At 48.7% G+C, this 21,780-nt stretch overlaps 1 protein-coding gene across 2 annotated transcripts in view; it reads left to right on the top strand.

Moving 5' to 3' along the window:
* Positions 1-19,399, top strand: part of TXN2 (thioredoxin 2) — a 99,941-nt gene extending 80,542 nt beyond the window's left edge. For both annotated transcript variants that reach the window (XM_078640490.1, XM_078640486.1), the window contains one exon: positions 18,476-19,399. In XM_078640490.1, the coding sequence (XP_078496616.1) occupies positions 18,476-18,589 (114 nt within the window). In that variant the 3' untranslated portion in view covers positions 18,590-19,399. The remainder of the gene's footprint in view (positions 1-18,475) is intronic.
* Positions 19,400-21,780: the final 2,381 nt, after the last annotated feature.

Raw genomic sequence — 21,780 nt, 5'->3', positions numbered from 1 at the left:
TGCGAATTTTCAGCGGCGCCTTTTCCCACATAATTATGGATTTGCCACTCTTTCCACACCATCTATCATCGTCTGCCCAATTTGCAGATTTAAACCCCAAAAAAGTTTGCTTCTCGCTCAAGCAGATATAACGTTACCAAACAAGCTAAAACACATGTTGCTGGGTAGTGACAGGCCTTGTGTAGCACGGAGGCCTGAGGCAGGTCGCTTTTCAGTTGCTAATTGCTGCGTTTGGGTAGAAAACTGATATTAATATGGTGAAGTCTTTGCATATACAGACAGGGGAGACGCTTCGTGAGCCAGCGGGGGCATTGCTGTTCGGACTTCTTGCCCCAGGAGACAGCGGGGCAGCTAGCGTGTGACACAGCCCCTCCCTCACCACCAGCAGGACTTTAAATACATCTTGCGCCTGCCGCTTCGCGGGAGACGCTACGTGAGCCAGCGGGGGCATTGCTGTTCGGACTTCTTGCCCCAGGAGACAGCAGGGCAGCTAGCGTATGACACAGCCCCTCCCTCACCACCGGCAGGACTTTAAATACATCTTGCACCTCCCGCTTCGCTGGAGACGCTTCGTGAGCCAGCGGGGGCATTGCTGTTTGGACTTCTTGCCCCAGGAGACAGCAGGGCAGCTTGTGTGTGACAGACCCTCCCTCACCACCGGCAGGACTTTAAATACATCTTGCGCCTCCCGCTTCACGGGAGACGCTTCGTGAGCCAGCGGGGGCATTGCTATTCGGACTTCTTGCCCCAGGAGACAGCGGGGCAGCTAGCGTGTTACACAGCCCCTCCCTCACCACCGGCAGGACTTTAAATACATCTCGCGCCTCCCGCTTCGTGAGCCTACGGGGGCATTGCTATTCTGACTTCTTGCCCCAGGAGACTGCGGGGCAACTAGCGTGTGACACAGCCCCTCCCTCACCACCAGCAGTGTTATCTAAACAACTCATTACTCCCGCCCGGCGGGCCCGTCTTTGCCAGGAAGAGGCAGGGCAGGGCCCCCCCTCTTTCATCTAGGCTACGGGACACAAGGTACTGTTTTTAGCTTGTGCACCTTGTGACTGACTTTCTTTGGTTTATACCTGGGGACTTTTTCATCATCAATACCACCACCATTGGCGAACTTTAGGCAGCGAAAGTTGTGTCATGTCAGTACATGGTTGTTAAAGCCCTAATTGGATATTTTCACACATTGAGATCATAGTAAATGAATGTGAAGAAAATCTAGGAGGCAATAATGTAGCAGCTAATACTGGTATAGAGCATCAGGAGGAGGTATTAGGTAACAATCCCCAACGATCAATTCCATCTATGTTTAAAAAAAAAGGCATATCAATCCACTAACCCAATTCTTCATAGCACACCGGCAGAGGGTGCGGAGGTATTTCCTCCATCTATTCCCCTATCATCACCTTTAAATCGGATTGATCCAGGGGCTATAGGTCCCATCAGACCTGCTGATGAATATCCTCCGCTAATCCCCTGTTCTAATAGATTCTCAGCGCTAGAGTACTTGGCAGAGGGAACTGTACCCCCAACAAGGAAGGAATGTAATGCTACTGGTGCAGCGAATTCAGTGATTAGATGTAAATGTAGAGATTCCAATGAGGGGTTGCTGCAGAAAGTGGCACTCCTCCAAAGAGAGGTGGATTCCTTGAGGAAAATGGTTGAAGCCTTAAATTGTAGGGCTAAACATCTCCCCCCAGCTCCCACCCTGCTGCCCCAGCCTCCTTCCCTTACAGCTGCTTTACATTCGAATAGGCCAGCGATCAGTGTCTCTCTGAGGGGCTGGTGGGATCCCCTCTGGGCTGCGAGATCGAGGAAACCCCACCCCTTCTTGGGCTCCTCCCTTTAGCACCAAAAAATTCTATGATGAGTCACTGAAAGTTCCCGGGCCTCTCAATACCTTTTTTAACGCCATGGGGCCACAGGGACAATTTCCTTTGGGTACGACCATGAAGACTCAGGCCACAGTCTACATGGGGAAAGTCCCAAAACCTTCCTGTAGGCAGGGGTATGAAAGCGGTGAGTCCCTCCGCAATAAGGCCATACACTGGTTGCGACATGTATGGGGATGCAGATCCATTATTCGCGAGGATATTGTTAGAGCAAGGAGGATTGTATCACAAAATTCTGAGCTAGACTGCATCGAGTTGGTGCTAACTCATGCTGTTCTCGCTGAGTATTTATTGGCCTTGGAATTCCGTACCTCCTCTCCAGAGCAAACTGCCATCCAGATTAGACACTTATCACTATGGACATCACCTAGGGTGGCAGACCTTGAAATATCAGGGAGACCTGTAGGGGGGGTCGGGTCTGAATAGGGTGGACTGACTAAATCCAGGGTCTATTGAAAACAGATTTAGCAAGCTCGCTAACATTCTCGAAGCCCCATAGTTCAGCCCCGTATAGGGCCCGATGCATTTCGAGCCGAAAAGCTCTTCTTCAGGGGGTCAACGTGTTCTGCAGGCGCTGTCACCGGGGCGCGCGCACACCGACCCCCTGAAGAAGAGCTTTTCAGCTCGAAATGCCTCGGGGATATTGACTCATGTTGTTCATATTCACAACCATGATGTATTGAATTCTTGTGATTATGGAATTACCACGCAATGCTTAATTTGAGTCATCCTTACCCAAAGGAATACTTTTGATTCAGAAGGATGTACCACATCCACTAAAACTACAAAGTGAATAAAATTTTGAACTTTCGAACATCCCTGTGTAACTTGCATTCATCTTGCACAAAGGAGTGCTCAGGTTTCTTACCTTACGCCTGTAAGGTCTTTCTTTCAATATTGAGTCTCTGCCCCCCCTGGAGAGAAGGGGTTCACCCTGAGCACCCTGAATGATCTGAACTTTACCTATTACCTTCAAGACTATCATAATTACCATGGAGTGCAGCGGACTTTATTCAGTTATTCAACAGTTTCACTTAGACACAGTGTAAGTATATTGCCTGCAATCCCAGACTGTAATGTAGGAATGATAGAGACAGGTCTCCCTTCGGACATTCTGTGAAGTCTTTGTTAGCAAAGGACTGCTGATTAGTTCTTCCTGAACACTGCAGTCAGTACATTTTAGGGGTGAGTATGGGGCTTCGGTTTCTGTTTGAGATAAGGACGTTTTTAGGCATTTTGAGCACTTTAGTTTGTTTCCAAATACTGTGTCAGGGAGGTTATGGCAACCGGGTGCAGAAAACTTGCACACTGTGCTCATGGTTTCAGATACTCTTGCTTAGTGACAGCCGCATTGCTACCTGCTGAGAGAATCATTCCTTTCACAGAGGCTGTGTCTAGAGAGCAGCCTGGAAAATCACATTTGAAAAAAGGACCAATTAAAAGGATCCACATTTGTTGTCTGGAAAATTTGTATAAAAGAGGGATCCAAACGATCCCACTTTTCTTCCAGTTTTAGGTTCTTCATGACCAAGGATAGGAGTGCTCCCCAGGGTACTTGGAAGACTGCTGTATGTCCATGTCTGGTGTCTGCATGACAACCAGTCTGCCAGATGTGAGGGGACACTACCTGAAGTTTGCAACTTGCTTGAGAAGCTGAGGGTTTGACTCCGCATCTAAGAGCCTGGATGCCTGCTCAGAGAGCGAAGGATTGTTTCTGGCACTGCAGGAGGAGGGACTGTCTAGGACAAGAAGCCCAGCCTGTTTCTGGGGTGTGGCAGACGCAGCTAAACGGGTGAGAGGTGCATAGCGACCTATGACCCTGCTCGCAGGCAGGTCGCTCCCCACGTTGCTGCACGGCTCTGCCTGCATTGTTTTTGCCTAATCTTGTATTTTTCCCCTGTGCCTAACTTGCTTTCTTGCCCAGACTTGTTTTTATTCCCCTGTGCCTGTACTTGCTTTCTTGCCCAGACTTGTTTTTATTCCCCTGTGCCTGTACTTCCTTTCTTGCCCAGACTTGTTTTTATTCCCCTGTGCCTAACTTGCTTTCTTGCCCAGACTTGTTTTTATTCCTCTCTGCCTGTACTTGTTTTCTTATCTAAACTTGTTTTTCCTTCCTGTGCCCAGTTCTCCCGTGGCCCCGACGATTTTCCCGCCGCTGCGTCCCTGCGGCTCCGCCCACCTGCAATCCCATTCGCCGCCCCGCTCCCGCCTCCCAGCTGCTCCTCCCTCCCACATCCCCTCATATGGAAGCTGCGCAGTGGCCGCTAGCGCACCTAAGGCAAGCCCGTCTGTGCCCGTCCGTGCCTAGACCGCGCCCAGCGCCAGGACCCCTGGACACCATGACGCCCGACACCGCTACGATGCCAGAAGACCACGCACTCAACACCGGACGATCACACACCTGCTTCCTGGCCGCCCCGAAGTGCACCCACGGAGCTTTCACCTGCCTGAACTGCAGCTTCACAAGCATCCACCCACCATGCTGCCGACCAGGAAAGAACCCAACAACCTCAGATGCATCCTTCTCAACACCCGCTCCGCCCGAAAACATGCTGTTGAACTCTGGGACCTATTCGACTCAACCTCCCCAGACGTCGCGTTCCTGACGGAGACCTGGCTGAACCCCGCCTCGGCACCGAACATAGCCATAGCCGTCCCGGAAGGCTACAAGATCACCCGCAAGGACCACACCAATAGAGCGGGAGGATGAATCGCCATCGTCCAAAGGAACACTCTCAGAGTCTCGACCAACACCTACGACACCCTCAGCGTCGCTGAACACCTGCACTTCCAGATCCACACCGACCCCAACACCACCCTCAGAGGAACCCTCATCTACAGACCAACCGGACCCCGACCACAGTTCGGCGACTCCATCGCCGACTTCGTCAGCACACACGCCCTCGCCTCCATGGACTACATCCTCCTCGGGGACCTGAACTTCCACCTCGAGAACAATGACGACACCAACTCCACCTCCCTGATCAACAACCTAGCCAACCTCGGACTCAGACAACTCGTCACAACACCCACCCACTCCGCCGGTCACACGCTTGACCCCATCTTCTCCGCAAGCCCCCCAGGTCTCCTTCAACCATACCACCGAACTCCACTGGACCGACCACCGCTGCATCCACTTCACCTTCAAGAAACCCACCACGCACCACCGCACCCAACAGATGCCTCACCGCTGCTAGAGAAAAGTCACCGAAGACCAGCTAACCACCTCCCTCGCCCAGAGCACACCCGCCGACCATACCGACCCCGACACCGCCGCCCGCAACCTCAGACAGTGGATCAACGACTGCGCCAACACCCTCGCCGCGATCAAGAAACCCTCCAACAACCATACCAACAAGAAAGCCAGCTGGTTCACTGAAGACCTCCGGGCCTCCAAGCAAACCTGCCGAAAGCTGGAGAAGATCTGGCTCCGTGAAAGAACACTGGACAGCCACGCCGCCCACAAGAATGCCACCCGCAGACACCATCACCTCATCAGGTCCGCAAAAAGGGCCTCCTTCAAAGACCGCCTAGACAACAACGCGTACAACAGCAAAGAGCTCTTCAACATCGTGAAGGAACTCTCCAACCCCAGCTCCAACACCAACGACGTCCCACCCTCGCAAGACCTGTGCGACTCGCTGGCCACCTTCTTCCACCGCAAGATCACAGACATACACGACAGTGGTTGTCGGGGCGGTCATGACGTTGAAACTGAGACCTCCGCCCCCACGACCACCAACTGCCTGCTCTACTGGACCAACATCAACGACGATGACGCCATCAAGATCATGAACACCATCCACTCCGGATCTTCGTCAGATCCATGCCCACACCACATCTTCAACAAAGCCATCACATCCATTGCACCCCATCTCCGGAAAGTCATCAACACCTCCTTCGAGACAGCAACCTTCCCGGAGAGCTGGAAGTACGGCGAGATCAACACCTTACTCAAAAAACCCAAGGCGGACCCCAAGGACCTCAAGAACTTCCGGCCCATCTCCCTGCTCCCGACAAAGGTCATCTAGAAGACCGTCAACGAACAACTGACCCGCTTCCTCAAGGAGAACAACATCCTGGACCCTTCACAGTCCGGGTTCCGCAGCAACCGCAGCACTGAGACTGCCCTCATCGCCGCCACCGATGACATCAAGTCCCTGCTGGACAACGGAGAAACGCGGCCCTCGTCCTCCTGGACCTGTCAGCCGCCTTCGACACGGTCTGTCACCACACACTACGAACACGCCTCCACAACGCTGGGATCCAAAAGAAGGCCCTGGACTGGACCACCTCCTTCCTCTCTGGCAGGACACAGAGCGTCCGCCTTCCCCCCTTCCGCTCCGGAGCCACCGAGATCATCTGTGGCGTACCCCAAGGCTCATCCCTCAGCCCAACCCTGTGTAACATCTACATGGCACCGCTCGCCCACGTCGCCCGTCGGCACGACCTCAACATCCTCTCCTATGCCGATGACACCCAGCTGATACTCTCCCTCACCAAGAACCCCCACACTGCCAAAACCAACCTTCACGAAGGAATGAAAGCCGTTGCTGAATGGATGAGGAACAGCTGACTGAAGCTGAACTCGGACAAGACGGAGGTCCTCATCCTCGGATCCAGCCCTTCGGCCTGGGATGACTCCTGGTGGCCGACCGCACTGGGAACCGCTCCAACACCCACCGACCACGCACGCAACCTAGGGGTCATCCTTGACTCCACCCTCTCCATGACTAAAAAGGTCACCGCCATCTCCTCCTTCAACACCCTCCGCATGCTCCGTAGGGTCTACAAGTGGATCCCCACTGAAACGAGAAGAACAGTCACCCAGGCCCTTGTCAACAGCAGGTTGGACTATGGAAACGCTCTCTACGCAGGAGCCTCGGCCAAACTCCTGAGACGGCTCCAACGTATCCAGAACGCCTCTGCACGCCTGATCCTCGACATCCCTCGCCGCAGCCACATCACACCCCACCTGAGAGACCTGCACTGGCTCCCGGTCAACAAGAGGATAACCTTCAAGCACCTGTGGAGAAGCGTGGCTCAGTGGTTAGAGGCGGCAGACCCGGAAGCTGAGATCAGCCGTGGACCAGGGTTCGATTCCCCGCCTCGGCGGGTCTCGGGCTCAAAAATTCCACGGACTCGACAATTCTCGCTCCGGTGCCTACTCGACTCACGGGGTCACACTCTGCGACTCTGGGCAATAGCTTGCTTAATCTCCACTACGGCCCCTCGCGGCGGGATGCCTGGCTTTCACCTTGTGAATACCCTGCCGGGGTATCTCACAGGGGAATACCAGGACGGGTTCCCTAAGCAAGCGCCTTGAGACCCCTGGGTGATTAGTGCGCTATATAAATCGAAATACATTTACATTTACATTTACATTCACCTCACCCATGCACACAAGGCACTGCACAACACCGGACCAACGTACCTCAACAGACGACTCAGCTTCTACACCCCCACCCGCCAGCTCCGCTCCGCCGACCTCGCCCTCACTACAGTCCCCCGCTTCCGAAGAGCGACCTCAGGCGGCAGATCGTTCTCCAACCTCGCCGCCATTACCTGGAACACCCTCCCCATCCACCTAAGGCAGACCCAAGACCTGCTGACCTTCAGAAAACTCCTCAAGACCTGGCTTTTCGAGCAGTAGCAGCATTCCCCACCCCAGCGCCTTGAGACCCTCACGGGTGAGTAGTGCGCTTTACAAATGATATGATCGATTGATAGCCAGGCCTGATCTGAAGTCTGCATGGACAACCTGTGTTCAGTTGCAGCTTGCCGGGTCAGCTGTGTAAAGAAGTATTCCCCAAGTTGTCGCCTTGCGGGCTGACATTCCGCCATCAACCCTGAAGGCCTAGTGCTGCTGCTGCCGCCACCCGAGGTGCTCACCCAAGAGTAAATGTTGCATTGGCCTAAAGGGCTACAATGGCGAACATGAGCCTCCCCATGCTTTAGCCTCCAGGGCCACAACTGCAGAAGATGAGCATCTGCTCCATCGGTTCCAAGGGCCACAACGTCAGAAAATGAACACCCTCCTGTGTTTGGCAGTATGCCATGTCCAACGGCAAACCTGCTGAGACCTTTACTCAACACTTGTAATCCAAAAGGGGACTAGTCCGCTGTCCGTGTTCACTGGCCCTGGTGCCGATGTTCAAGTGTGCCACCCCAGCATCATGAAGCATGTAACGCGGTACAGTGTCTAGCCAAACTGAGAGACTGTAACTGAATGGAAACGGAGAGAAACTTGCTGAAATGTTACTGGCCTAGGGTCCCATTTTGGGGTGATCACTAGGTAATCTGCACCTGTGCCTAAGCTATCTTAGAACCTATATCCTTGTACAAGTCGCACAAGAGAGAGAAGGGGTGGGTGGAAGGGAGCACTATAAAGATTGCTGCATTTCATTAGATCCCATATGGGTTCTATAACCCTTTTACCCAACAACCATTGGAGAGTGTAATATTTAGTACCGCTTCGTGTTTAAAGTACTTTCTTTTACTCAAAAGGCTAGTACAGGGCTAGACAATGCTTAATAGTGTCTGTAGGTTGAGTGTTTATTTTCCCCATTCTACCTCCCTGAGAATCCTGTGACTGCTCTCCCTTGCTACCCAGAGAGTGAAGTGCAGAAACGTTGTACTTGGCCAAGTTTACAGAGCGATAAGACTTACTCTAAGACACCAGTGGGAAACAACCTCAACCTTCTGAGTTGGGATCCAGTAGCTTCTGTCTGCCCTGTGCCTGCCATCTTGCACCCAATATCACTAAACCAGAGTGACCGCCGTTACCCAAACAATGTTTTCACCTTGGTACAGTCCATGCTACCAGGTTGAACTCTGGTTTATAACTACAATATGCCAAGAGTGCAAGCATCCAGTGACAAAGGGTTAACTGTGAATTTTACTACTTCAGTCATGCAGTATTTTCATGGGACCTGAGCCCTTATGAGGGAAGTTGCAACAGTGGAACCCAATAATATGTCCCTGTCTGGAACAGTGGGTCAATCCCCCTCTTCCCTGTACTCCTCTACTGCCCTCACAGCTGGGACTAGGTTGCGTTTGAAATGCATTATGTCACCTATGTGCGGCAAAGAGACACTACTGTGCCATCTGGCTCTTCAGTGGATGCAATGTTTCTGTAGCAGGCCAGTGTTTAATGGGAATAGTATGGGTAATTTCAAACACCTCCCTCTACCCACCTGCCCCACCCCTCAACTTCAGGTTCTCCTTCCTGTGAGTAATGTTCTAGACAGACCCACGGTGCTCACAGTGTGTCTGATTCTTGTAGTCAGCCGACCTCCCTTTTTCCTCCAGGACACACTTACTTAAAGGCAGACAAAATAAACTCAGTTCAGCTGCTTCCTCCAGACCTGTAGCTCAACCATTATGTTGACTGTGGAGCTGAATGCACAACATGGCACCTAAGCACTGCCTGGGTCTGGCAAAGGGTGCAAAACGTATTATCTTGACTAAAATCTGACTCGTACAAAAGGTTCGAACTGAAATCTCATTTGAGTGATAACGCACATAGAATAGTTTCTACTTAAGAGTAGCTCTTGTACGTGAGTAGTCTTGCTGTCTCTAAATTAAATGATCTCATGTAGTTGCCTTAAAGCATTACCGTAAAAATCCACAAGAAGGCAACCCAGGCCCAGGTGAATGAGGCTCTCTCCTCTCTGTTACTGAGCCATAGAGGCACCAGGCAAGGTTGCCCCCTCTCGTCCCTCTTATTTGCTCTGGCAATAGAGCCCCTCACAGTGTGGCTCCGCTGTGATGCTCCGGTTTGGGGATTCGATTGAGGGAGTGATGGACTATACGATCACACTCTTGCGGATGATATCTTTCTGTTCTTCTGACCATGCATCACAGCTCCTCGCCTAATTCAAATGCTCTTGGTTTACGGGGAGGCATCAGGCCTCCGGGTTAATTGGTCCAAGGCCCATTTGATCCCCCTGAGACAATTGTGTTGTCAAATACTGGAAAATACAGCCATGTTGCATGTCCGTCTCTATTATTGGGCAGCGCAGTTCTTAGTCCTCAATGTCTGGCTGAATGGGGCATGGTGCAATCACGTCTTCTTAGGGAACGTGGCATTAATCATCTAAGACAACATTCTAGTGCTCCTGTCGTCCCCTCCCATGGGCCCTTTCATAGGTCACTAGGGTGCAGCTGATGGCATGGAGATCGCAAGGAAATGCTCAAAACACACCCCTGGAAGAGTCGATGTTTGGAAAACTCAGCCCACCTTGAGGGATTTGATGGCTGGGACCTTATCATGATATAGAAAGTTGGGGATGTCTGGGAGGGGGTACAATGAAGTCCAACATCTCCAAAGTGAATGGAACTGACACAACTTTGAAGAGATCGCCTCGAACACTTTATCCTAAAATGCGGCAGTCTTGGTACAAGACCTTGCCATGTGTGCGAAATCTGCCATGGGGGTCTTACACCGAGGACAAGTGTGGGGCCTGGAGGAGTCTATACGGTGGACCATACAGGGCATAACATAGGACCGCCGGAGGAATTTGAATTGTAACAATTTGTGCCTATCATTGCGTTTCACATCCCTGGGTGGAAGAAGTGCAATAGCTGCCTTGTACATTTTGGACATTAAGTGGGCACCGTCGATATCATTAATGAGGAGTGACAGCGGAAGGAGTCCCTCTCTGATATTTTTAAATGTAGCCCACTCGAGGCAAAGATCCCCATGGGCCCTCTAAGGAAAGGGGGATATCTCAGATTTACAAATTATTGGTCATCCACTCCCCTAACTACTTCTTGGGAATGAAGGCATGCTTGAAGTGGTGGCTGTGTCCACTAGATGATAGCAACTGGATATATGCCTGTAGCGCCTCACGTGTGCTTGTTATTCCTATGAGATTCTAACTCATTCAGCTCAAATACCTTCATGTTATCTGCCATACGTCCCAGTGAGTGTGGCAAGTCTAAAATCTCCTTGAACCCAAATGCAGCTGATGCCTCAAATTTCTTTCATTTGGTATGGGACTACCCCGTTATAACATTGTATTGGCGGGGAATTTTTCCCACCCTGTCTAGGGTCCTCTGGAAACTGTTAGATCCTTTGCCTTGGATTGCACTCTTAGGTATTCTTGAAAATCTGGGGGTGTTAACTGTGGTGACTGTGCCCTGGTTGGGACTGGATTTTTGATTTCAAAAAGAGACGTCGCCAAGCACTGGAACTACGCCTCTTTTTCTGAATGTCCTAGTGCGCGGAACAGGAAGAGTCTTTGTATGTACGTGGCAAGGGACTGTCCTCAGAAGCATGGGAAATGATAGGCCTATAATGGCCTCGGATACAGTTTATTCTATTGCATTGTAAATGCATTTATATAGAGGCTAACTATCCCCTGATGAGGATTCAAATCGCTTTTTCGGCGAGTAGCACGCTACTCCGGAACCCATAAAGAATTAGTGGTGAATTTGTATGGTGAAATATGAAATTAAATTGAGCGGTGATTTGTTAGTCTGTTATTTGGATTGAGAAGGATAGTAAAGGAATAGAAGAGAGCTGTCTAACCGTGCTGCAGGGATATGCCCGTTTGAAGAAAGTGATATGCACAAGGTTGGGGAAATCAGAAATCTAAGACCATAAGCATAAGATATGGAGAAAGGAGGAAGTGATTAGCTCAAAGGAGGAAGAAGTGGCGGGAGGTTTGGGGGTTAAAAGTAGAGGGAATGGACAGACGATAAAAGGGGAAGAGAGGAACAGGCTGTGAAGATGAATATGTAAATAACCGTATTCACCAAATAGCGTATAGCTGCATGTTAACGTGTTAACATTGTGCAGCTCATGGTGAAGAAACATTTTACTGCAATGTTAGTGACTGTTAAAGATGGATTTTGCAACAAGGACAGGAAGGGAAGGCAGGAGAGACTTTATAAAGTTAATTTAAAAGACAACAAACATGAATGTGTAGAACAACAAAAGGTTGGTAAGTAAATAGCCATAGTTTGCAACTGCCTCTGAGCATAAGTTTTCATAAGAGGAAATAAAAACATTTGTCGTAGTAGAAAGGTTAAGTGGAAGAAATAGAGGCACAGAGGTGGTTTTGTACAAAAATAGGCTCAAGTGAGGAGCAGTAACTTACTCGCTTCTGAGCTAAAAGGCGTGGGTGGAGTCCCAGGTTCAGGGTCCTTGCGGTCAAGCATTGCAAGAGTACTGCACAGTATCCGCACTAGCCTGCGCAATTCTGCAGCGAGTCTGCCCTTCGTAGAGCTTCAGGCAGTGCACAGGAAAAAAGAATAATAATGCATACCGACAACAAAAGTAGGGAACATTATATAATGATGGCATTGTGTTTTTTTTTGGTATGTTAAAAAAAAAAAAATTGGTATAAAACAAAATCCGCAAGAGGGCGACAAATTGCATCCAAAAATGGCCTTATTGCTAGAGGGGAGGGGAAGCACCCAAATGGGAAACAGTAATTTTCCTAGCGCTTCGAACATCCTAAATATGGAGATGTGGAAGGGCAGTGCCACACATTCTGAGCCCTGTGACCGAAATGTAAGCCTTTAAGGGCTTAGGCTCCTAAAATAAAAGACCCGGCTTCTGGCGCGGTACCGAAGAGTCGCGTTTATCGAGCACCTTATTTTATGGAAGACTGATGCCGCTCGGAGACTACGGTGTTGTTTTATTACTGCAGAAATATTAAATTGTGGTATTAGAAGCGTGAATTCCATGGCAAAGGTACCTATTGCAATCTCTCTGCGTCGAAATTTAAAGAAGGGAGAAGAACTTGCGATTGACCTCTGCAGCGTTCCGTAGTCTTCAAAACACTGTGTATTGCAGACAGTTCTATATCTAGCCACAAGGTGTCAGAAGAGCAGAGCATTTGTAAATCTGTTAACAATACCTAGAAACAGAAACATTTTTAGGTCTCGCTGAAGCAATGCGTAAACATTGTTTTCGACGAGATTCTAGTAAGCTGCTTTCTAAAGTCTACCCACTGCGGATCGCAAACAGTTCATGTGAGCCAGGCGCGTGCACAGGAATTCGCTCCCCCTACCCCTCCCACAAAGCAAGACAAGACAAGAACATCAAAGCGACTGCGGCTGCTTTGATTCCATTTGCCAGCATCCACTTCACGCGCTCCGCAGGTCATAAACAGGACCATCTGCTCATGAATCGGAATGCTGGCATGGTTGCCCAGCCCCCCTCCCAGCGCTGCCTTTCCTCTGCTCAGCTTCAACGGGTGCTCATGCACTGCTCCCTATCGTTCGCTCTACACACCGCACCCCTTTTCACTCCCTATACAGCACAACCTTCACTCAGTCACACTTGCACGACTGGACCCTTCCTCAGCATCCCCGCCATGCCCCAGGTGTCTTTTTTTTCTCCATACAAACTCCACCCACTGTTTCGCTGCACTCTGTACCCCTTTTTTACACTGCTCCACCTCAATATTCATACACCCTACTTATTTAAAATTACAGTGTCTCAATTGCAGGCAAATATTTTTGCCCCTTTTGTTTCCCCACATTCATGGAGACCTGTTTCTGTTTCTAAAATATCTGTTATCAGTTTTTGAGGCCTGTTTAATGAATTCTGTGTACAAGGTATTCAGTTTCCAGCTTGTATGTATACTGCTAAGAGCATGGATCAGTAGGATGTTTACAGTGCTCCTTAATTTTCAGTTCTACAAAAGTCAAGTATAAACCATTCTCGTCCTCCACAAACGAGTGTATAGTTAGAGTATAGTGATAGGTGCAATGTATATGTATGTGTACAAGGTTTCTGTTTCCTTGTGTTTACCTTTTAGAAATTCACAAGCACCTTTCAGACCATACATCGTTGCTCACCCTCACACACCCTTTCACCCTCACACCCTCTCACCCTCACACCGCCTCACCCTCACACCCTCTCACCCTCACACACCCTCTCACCCTCACACACCCTCTCGCCCTCATACCCCCTCACCTTCACACACCCTCTCACCCTCACACACCCTCTCACCCTCACCCCTCTCACCCTCACCCTCACACAACCTCACCCACCCTCACCCCGTCACCATCACCCCGTCACCCTCACCACCGTCACCCCCTCACCCTCAAACCCCCTCATCCTCACACCCCCTCACCACCCCACACCCTCCCACCACCCCACACCCTCACCCACCCTCACACCCCCTCACCCACCCTCACACACCCCCACCCACCCTCACACACCCCCACACCCTCAAACACCCTCTCACCCTCACACACCCCCTCACCCTCACACCCCCTCACACCCTCTCACACACACCCTCACCCCCTCACCCTAAGACCCCCTCATTCTCACACCCCCTCACCCTCACACACCCTTACCCTCACACACCCTCACCCTCACACCCCCTCACCCTCACACACCCTCACTCACCCTCACACCCCCTCACCCTCACAACCCTCTCGCCCTCACACACCCTCACTCACCCTCACACCCCTTCACACTCACAACCCCTAACCCTCACACACCCTTACCCCCACCCTCAAACACCCTTACACCCCCTCACCCACCCTCACACCCTCTCACCCTCACACACCCTTACTCACCCTCACACCCTCACTCACCCTCACACCCCCTCACTCACCCTCACACACCCTTACCCTCACCCTCACTCACCCTCACACACCCTCACCCACCCTTACCCTCACACCCCCTCACCCACCCTCACTCACCCTCACACCCTCATTCTCACACCCCCTCACCCTCACACACCCTTACCCTCACACCCCCTCACCCTCACACCCCCTCACTCAACCTCACACCCCCTCACCCTCACAACCCCCTAACCCTCACACACCCTTACCCCCTCAACCTCACACACCCCCACACCCCCTCACCCACCCTCACCCTCACACACCCTCACACCCTCTCACCCTCACACCCCCTCACCCACCCTCACCCCCCTCACCCTTACACACCCTCACTCACCCTCACACCCCCTCACTCTCACACCCCCTCACCCTCTCACCCTCACACACCCTTACCCTCACACACCCTCACCCTCACACCCCCTCACACCCCCTCACCCTCACACACCCTCACCCTCACACCCCCTCACACCCCCTCACACCCTCTAACCCTCACCCTCACTCACCCTCACACACCCTCACACCCTCACACACCCTCACCCACCCTCACTCATCCTCACAACTCTCTCACCCTCACTCACCCTCACCAGCATAGCATAACAAAACATAGCATAGCATAACAAAACACAGTATAACATAGCATAGGATAGCAAAACATAGCATAGCATAACAAAACAAAACATAGCATAGCAAAACACAACATAGCATAGCATAACAAAACACAACACAACATAGCACAACAAAACAGCATAACAAAACAAAGCATAGCATAACAAAGCAAAGCATAGCAAAACATAGCATAACAAAACACAAAACATAGCAGAACAAAACATAGCCTAAAATAACAAAACATAGCATAACAAAACAAAGCATAGCATAACAAAACATAGCATACATAACAAAACATAGCATACATAACAAAACATAGCATAGCGAAGCATAGCAAAACATAGCATACATAACAAAACATAGCATAGCAAAACATAGCATAGCATAACAAAACAAAGCATAGCATAACAAAACACAACATAGCATAGCATAACAAAACAAAGCATAGCATAACAAAACACAACATAGCATAGCATAACATAGCATAGCAAAACAAAGCATAGCATAGCATAAGAAAACAAAATAGCATAACAAAACAAAGCATAGGATAGCAAAACTAAACATAGCATAACAAAACAAAACATAGCATAGCAAAACACAACATAGCATAGCATAACAAAACACAACACAACATAGCACAACAAAACAGCATAACAAAACAAAGCATAGCATAACAAAGCAAAGCATAGCAAAACATAGCATAACAAAACACAAAACATAGCAGAACAAAACATAGCCTAAAATAACAAAACATAGCATAACAAAACAAAGCATAGCATAACAAAACATAGCATACATAACAAAACATAGCATACATAACAAAACATAGCATAGCGAAGCATAGCAAAACATAGCATACATAACAAAACATAGCATAGCAAAACATAGCATAGCATAACAAAACAAAGCATAGCATAACAAAACACAACATAGCATAGCATAACAAAACAAAGCATAGCATAACAAAACACAACATAGCATAGCATAACATAGCATAGCAAAACAAAGCATAGCATAGCATAAGAAAACAAAATAGCATAACAAAACAAAGCATAGGATAGCAAAACTAAACATAGCATAACAAAACAAAGCATAGGATAGCAAAACATAACATAACAAAACATAGCAGAGCAAAACACAACAAAACAGCATAGCATAACAAAACAAAGCATTGGATAGCAAAACTAAACATAGCATAGCATAACAAAACAAAGCATAGGATAACAAAACAAAACATAGCATAACAAAACATAGCATAACATAACAAAACATAGCATAACATAACAAAACATAGCATAACATAACAAAACATAGCATAACAAAACACAACACATAGCATAACAAAACATAGCAAAACATAGCAAAACAAAACATATAATAGCATAGCAAAACATAGCATAGCATACCAAACACAACAAAACATAGCATAGCATAACAAAACATAGAATATCATAAAAACATAGCATAGCATAACAAAGCATAGCATAGCAAAACATAGCATATCATAACACAGCATAGCATAACAAATCAAAGCATAGGATAGCAAAACAAAACCAAACATAGGATAGCAAAACAAAACATAGCATAGCATACAGCATCACTCCGCACCACCACAGCATCACTCAGGGGCACCACAACATCACTATGCGCTACCACAGCATCACTGAACGCCACAGCATCACTCGTTCGCCATCACAACATCGCTCAGCGCCACTACAGCATCAGTCTGTGCAACCATTCAACAACAACTGGTTCAAATATGTTCTCTCAATGTTTCAAGCTTTATTACAAATGTAACAAAAAGATGTTAATATTTCACTTCTGTTCTTGGATTTTCGTCACAATAAAATACACTGAACATAATCTTCACAAAAGTTATTTACAAAAGTTTAAGCTATTGCCATTATAAATTACAATAACTTTTATTTAAATATTCATTATTAAAAAAATTCAAAGCCATTGTTATTTGTAATATCAATACATGTAAGTCGCCTAAATACAACACATATTGCATTACAAATGCTATAGGTTTCACATTTGCGAAAGTTATAACCACACACAGCTACACACACCCACACACACAACTACACACACAACCATACACACAACCATACACCCAACCACACACACAACCACACACACAACCACAACCACACACACAGCCACACACACACACAACCATACACATACACAACCACACCCAACGACACGCACAACCACACCCAACGACACGCACAACCACACACAACTACACACACAACCACACACACTACCACACCCAACCACACACACACAACCCCACACACACACACAACCACACACACACACAACCACACACACACACAACCACACACACACAACCACACACATCTTTCTATCTATCGATCTGCCTCACTCTATCTATCATCCTCACTCTATCTATCGCCCTCACTCTATCTATCTATCTATCTATCTATCTATCTATCGCCCTCACTCTCTATCTATCTATCAATCTATCTATCTATCGCCGTCACTCTATCTATCTATCGCCCTCACTCTATCTATCGCCCTCTATCTATCGCCCTCCATCTATCTATCTATCTATCTATCACCCTCACTCTATTTATCTATCTATCTATCGCCCTCGCTCTATCTATCTATCGCCCTCACTCTATCTATCTTTCGCACCACCACAGCATCAATCAGGGGCACCACAACATCACTATGCGCTACCACAGTATCACTGAACGCCACAGCATCACTCGTCGCCACCACAATATCACTCGGCGCCACCACAGCATCAATCTGTGCAACCATTCAACAACAACTGGTTCAAATATGTTCTCTCAATGTTTCAAGCTTTATTACAAATGTCACAAAAAGATGTTAATATTTCACTTCTGTTCTTGGATTTTCGTCACAATAAAACACACTGAACATAATCTTCACATAAGTTATTTACAAAAGTTTAAGCTATTGCCATTATAAATTACAATAACTTTTATTTAAGTATTAATTATTTAAAAAATGAGAAGCCATTGTTATTTGTAATATCAATACATCTAAGTCACGTATATACAAAACATGTTGCATTACAAATGCTATAGGTGTCACATTTGCAAAAGTTAAAAGTATTGGCATTGTAAATGACAACGCAATTAATTTCTCTATTTTCAAAACCAATACACATATAAAAAATTTGTCATTTACTGGACCAATAGCTCTAACTTTCCTAATGCGAGACCTATTGCATTGCAAATGCTTGTTTTTTACAGGAAGTAACTTACATTTATCACGAAATGTATGTATGTTGCTCATTACTTCAGCAGAATGGACAGGCTGGGGCTGTGTATTCATCCAGCCCCCTTTGGGTCTATAATTAACCCTCCTCATCTCGCCCCCAGGTCTCAGCTGTCCCTACGGTGATGGCGGTGAAGGACGGAAAGGTGGTGGACAAGTTTGTGGGCCTGAAGGAGGAGGACCAGTTGGAGGCCTTCGTGAAGAAGCTGTTGTGCTGAGGGGAGCGGGTCAGAGAGGAGCCCTGGGCTGTGATGGACTAGTGAAGCTGCTTCCAATGCCTACAAATACACCACGAACTGTGAACTACACACATATTCTTCCCCTGGGGAATCATGGCAAGAAGGGTAACCTCCTAGACCGCACAATCCTGTTAGCCTTTAGGAGGAAAGCACTAATGAACTCTGACCCCGGGCCTGCGCTGCACCCCCAGGGAGGTATGCCCTGAGAACTACTGTGACCTCCTTCCTTTCACCAGGAGCTACATATCCGATGAGCTGTGACTGCGAGGGGTGCAGTGATGGGGGGAGAGTCATTACTGGAAACCTAGGACAGACGCCGTAGTCATATTTAGTCCTCCACTGAACCCCAGCAGACCGCCCCAGGACTACACTGTACGCCAGCAGAGCTGAGAGTGCACCATACCTCAAGAGACCTCAACCAGGACCCCCTTTCCACTGTCACCGTATACTAAGCCTTTGTTGATCAAAAGACCACCAACTCCAGAGACTCCACTACAGCTTGACACATTCGCCCCCCTGGCTGTGGTTCTTTGCCCCCCCCCATTTAGCCCCATCATAGCTCAGTAGACCCAGTTTCCCAATCCCCACTGTACCAATCAACACTGTCTTTAAGCCTCCATGTAAAGCTTCCCACCAATCCCCCAGTGAACCTCAACCCACCCGGTGCCTTCACTCCTTGTGGGTCTGTACCGATGCACGTACTTCTTAATCATCTGTTTCCTCCTCGTGAGGGGGTTGGGGACTATTTGAGAGTTCTATGTTCTGATAATAAACTTTGTTTGACAACTCTTTATTGCTGAAGATTCTCTTCTAGGAACCTAGAGATACAGAGGCCTTCAAGACAGCAAATGTTTCTGGGATTGACCTAGTAAATGTTGCAAGTGGTGACACACGACTGTTGTAGCAGGCGAGAAATCAACAAGACACAAGAAATCTGACACCAATTTATAAAAAATAGACCATTATTTTTTATGTGTTTGTTTAGACACCACAACGAAAATGATCCACTGGAGCGTTTTGGTGGTATAGAATTTACAAGGTATAGTACATTAAAAATATTTTACTAAACTGCGTGCAAGTATTGGAAAATTCAACAAATTTGACAATTAGAAACTTTTTCCTGGAAACTTTGGGCAAGAGTCCATTTTTTTTTTTTTTTAAAGTTGTTTTTATTGCAGAATTAGTAACAAGACCTCAGAACAGGTCGACCAGTACACTTACGACATCACAAAACATATAGATGACAGGACAATCATACACAGCCATTCAGCCCACATCCCGGAGGTCGGGCGGCGTGCCAGGTCATATTTACAAGAAGATGTCCCAGTGCCCACCTCGCATGGGTGGTCGGTTAACAACACTATTCGGTTTCTGCTTTTTACCCCCCTAAAGTCTCACCCCCCTATGCATCACCAATCACAACCAACCATCTCGCGGGGGCAGTTTCAGTGTGTGGCCCCTATTGCAATGTAGTCCTATCATTTCTTCTTGTGGCGACCAACTTGGGGATATACTATACTCGCCTCCCGGGTTCCTGCCTTAGACCTCCGGGGCCCTAGTACTGTGGTCTCGCCCCAGATCCCATCTCCCAGCTCCCAGCTCCCTCTGTAACTGTGTCGGTGTGCCTAACTACCCCTATCAAACCCTCCCTTCCCCCCTCCCCCCTCCACAACTGCCGCTGATGTGGGTGTATGTAAGCTGCAGTAAAACTGGAGCACGCCACTAATCGGGAGTAACTTCTGCTCATTTACGCCTCATGGAGCCCTTGTCATTCATTGCGCTTCATCCTCCTCCTCTACCATGTAATCACGCAATGCTTGAACTATCATTTCCCATGCTCTCGCCATTTCCAAGCTTCTATCGTTATCGGTCTTGGCAGCCTGTCGCATCCTAAGAATACTTTCGCAACCGGCCCATTTCAATAGCTCATTCATCCACCTCCTCACTGAGGGGCCTTCTTTAGACTTCCAGTGCCAGGTGATCTCCCTCTGAGCCAACATGAGTCCCAAGTCGATAAATTTGCTTGTAACTTTCGTCCTCTTTGTGTGAGGGAACCAGAGCAGCAGACATGCCGCCATGTCGAAATCGACCTCCCTGTCCGTAACCATGTTCAGGAGTTCCCCTACTTCAGGCCAGTACGTCCCCAGCTTTGGACATCCCCACAACAGGTGATCCAGGTCCACCTCAGGCGCCAAGCACCTCGGGCACATGGCGTCATGTACCCGAAAGTACCGCTTAATCCTCTCCGGGGTCAGGTAAGCTCTATGTATAATGAAGAAGTGCACCTGCTGCAATCTGGCATTCCTCGTGCCCTTCCATGTTCGTCTCAAAATATGTCCCCAGATCGTGTCCGGTATGGGCTTACCTATACTATCCTCCCATCTTGCCTTCAGCGCCAATAGCGGTTCCAGTCCCTCGTGTAACATTCTAGTATGGAGGCAGGTCACCGCCTTGGTAGTGCCCGCAGCCATAACCACGTACTGGCATGCCATAGTCGTCTCTGGCTCGGCCAGCCCTCCCTTCCAGTGCTTTTGCATCGCCGTACCACTGCTGCGTGCAGCAGAAAGTTCCCGTCCGGTAGGCCAAACTGTTCCTGCAATGTCCGGAAGGGGACCAGTGTCCCCTCAAAGTATAGGTCTCCCACCATCTGCAATCCCACTTCCTCCCACTCCGATAACGGGGACCAATCGCCCCCATGCGGCAGCGCAGTCAGCATCCCCAGTGGGATCTCTGGTGCATATGACCGGGTGCTTTTCGCTCTCTTCAGACTCCTGTTCCAGCAGAGCCTGAGCGTCCTTTCCTCCATCGTGAGGTCCCTCATATCTAGTTTCTGTTGCAATATTATGTAGGACAAGACATGCCGCTGAATACCGATCCCTCGGTCGAGGTCTGGTCCCCTGAATTCCCTGGCCACATGTTGCGTCAATATCTGCAGTTGTGCTGCCAGATAATATAACTCAAAATCGGGGACTGCCATCCCCCCTTCGAGCTTGGGCCTAGTCAGGGTTCTCAACGCCACCCTGCGTCGTCCGTGGCCCCACAGGAAGCCAGTCACCATCATCTGTAGGTCTTTAAACATACGTTGCGGGATCCATATCGGCAATGTCCGAAAATAATAAAGTAGCCGCGGAAGTGCCACCATCTTCAATAGTGCCACGCGGCCCAACACG

The sequence above is a fragment of the Lissotriton helveticus genome, chromosome 1_1, assembly GCF_964261635.1.
Source record: "Lissotriton helveticus chromosome 1_1, aLisHel1.1, whole genome shotgun sequence".
Classification (NCBI taxonomy): domain Eukaryota; kingdom Metazoa; phylum Chordata; class Amphibia; order Caudata; family Salamandridae; genus Lissotriton; species Lissotriton helveticus.
Note: the sequence above shows the minus strand (reverse complement) of the source record. Positions and strands in the feature narration are given on the sequence as shown.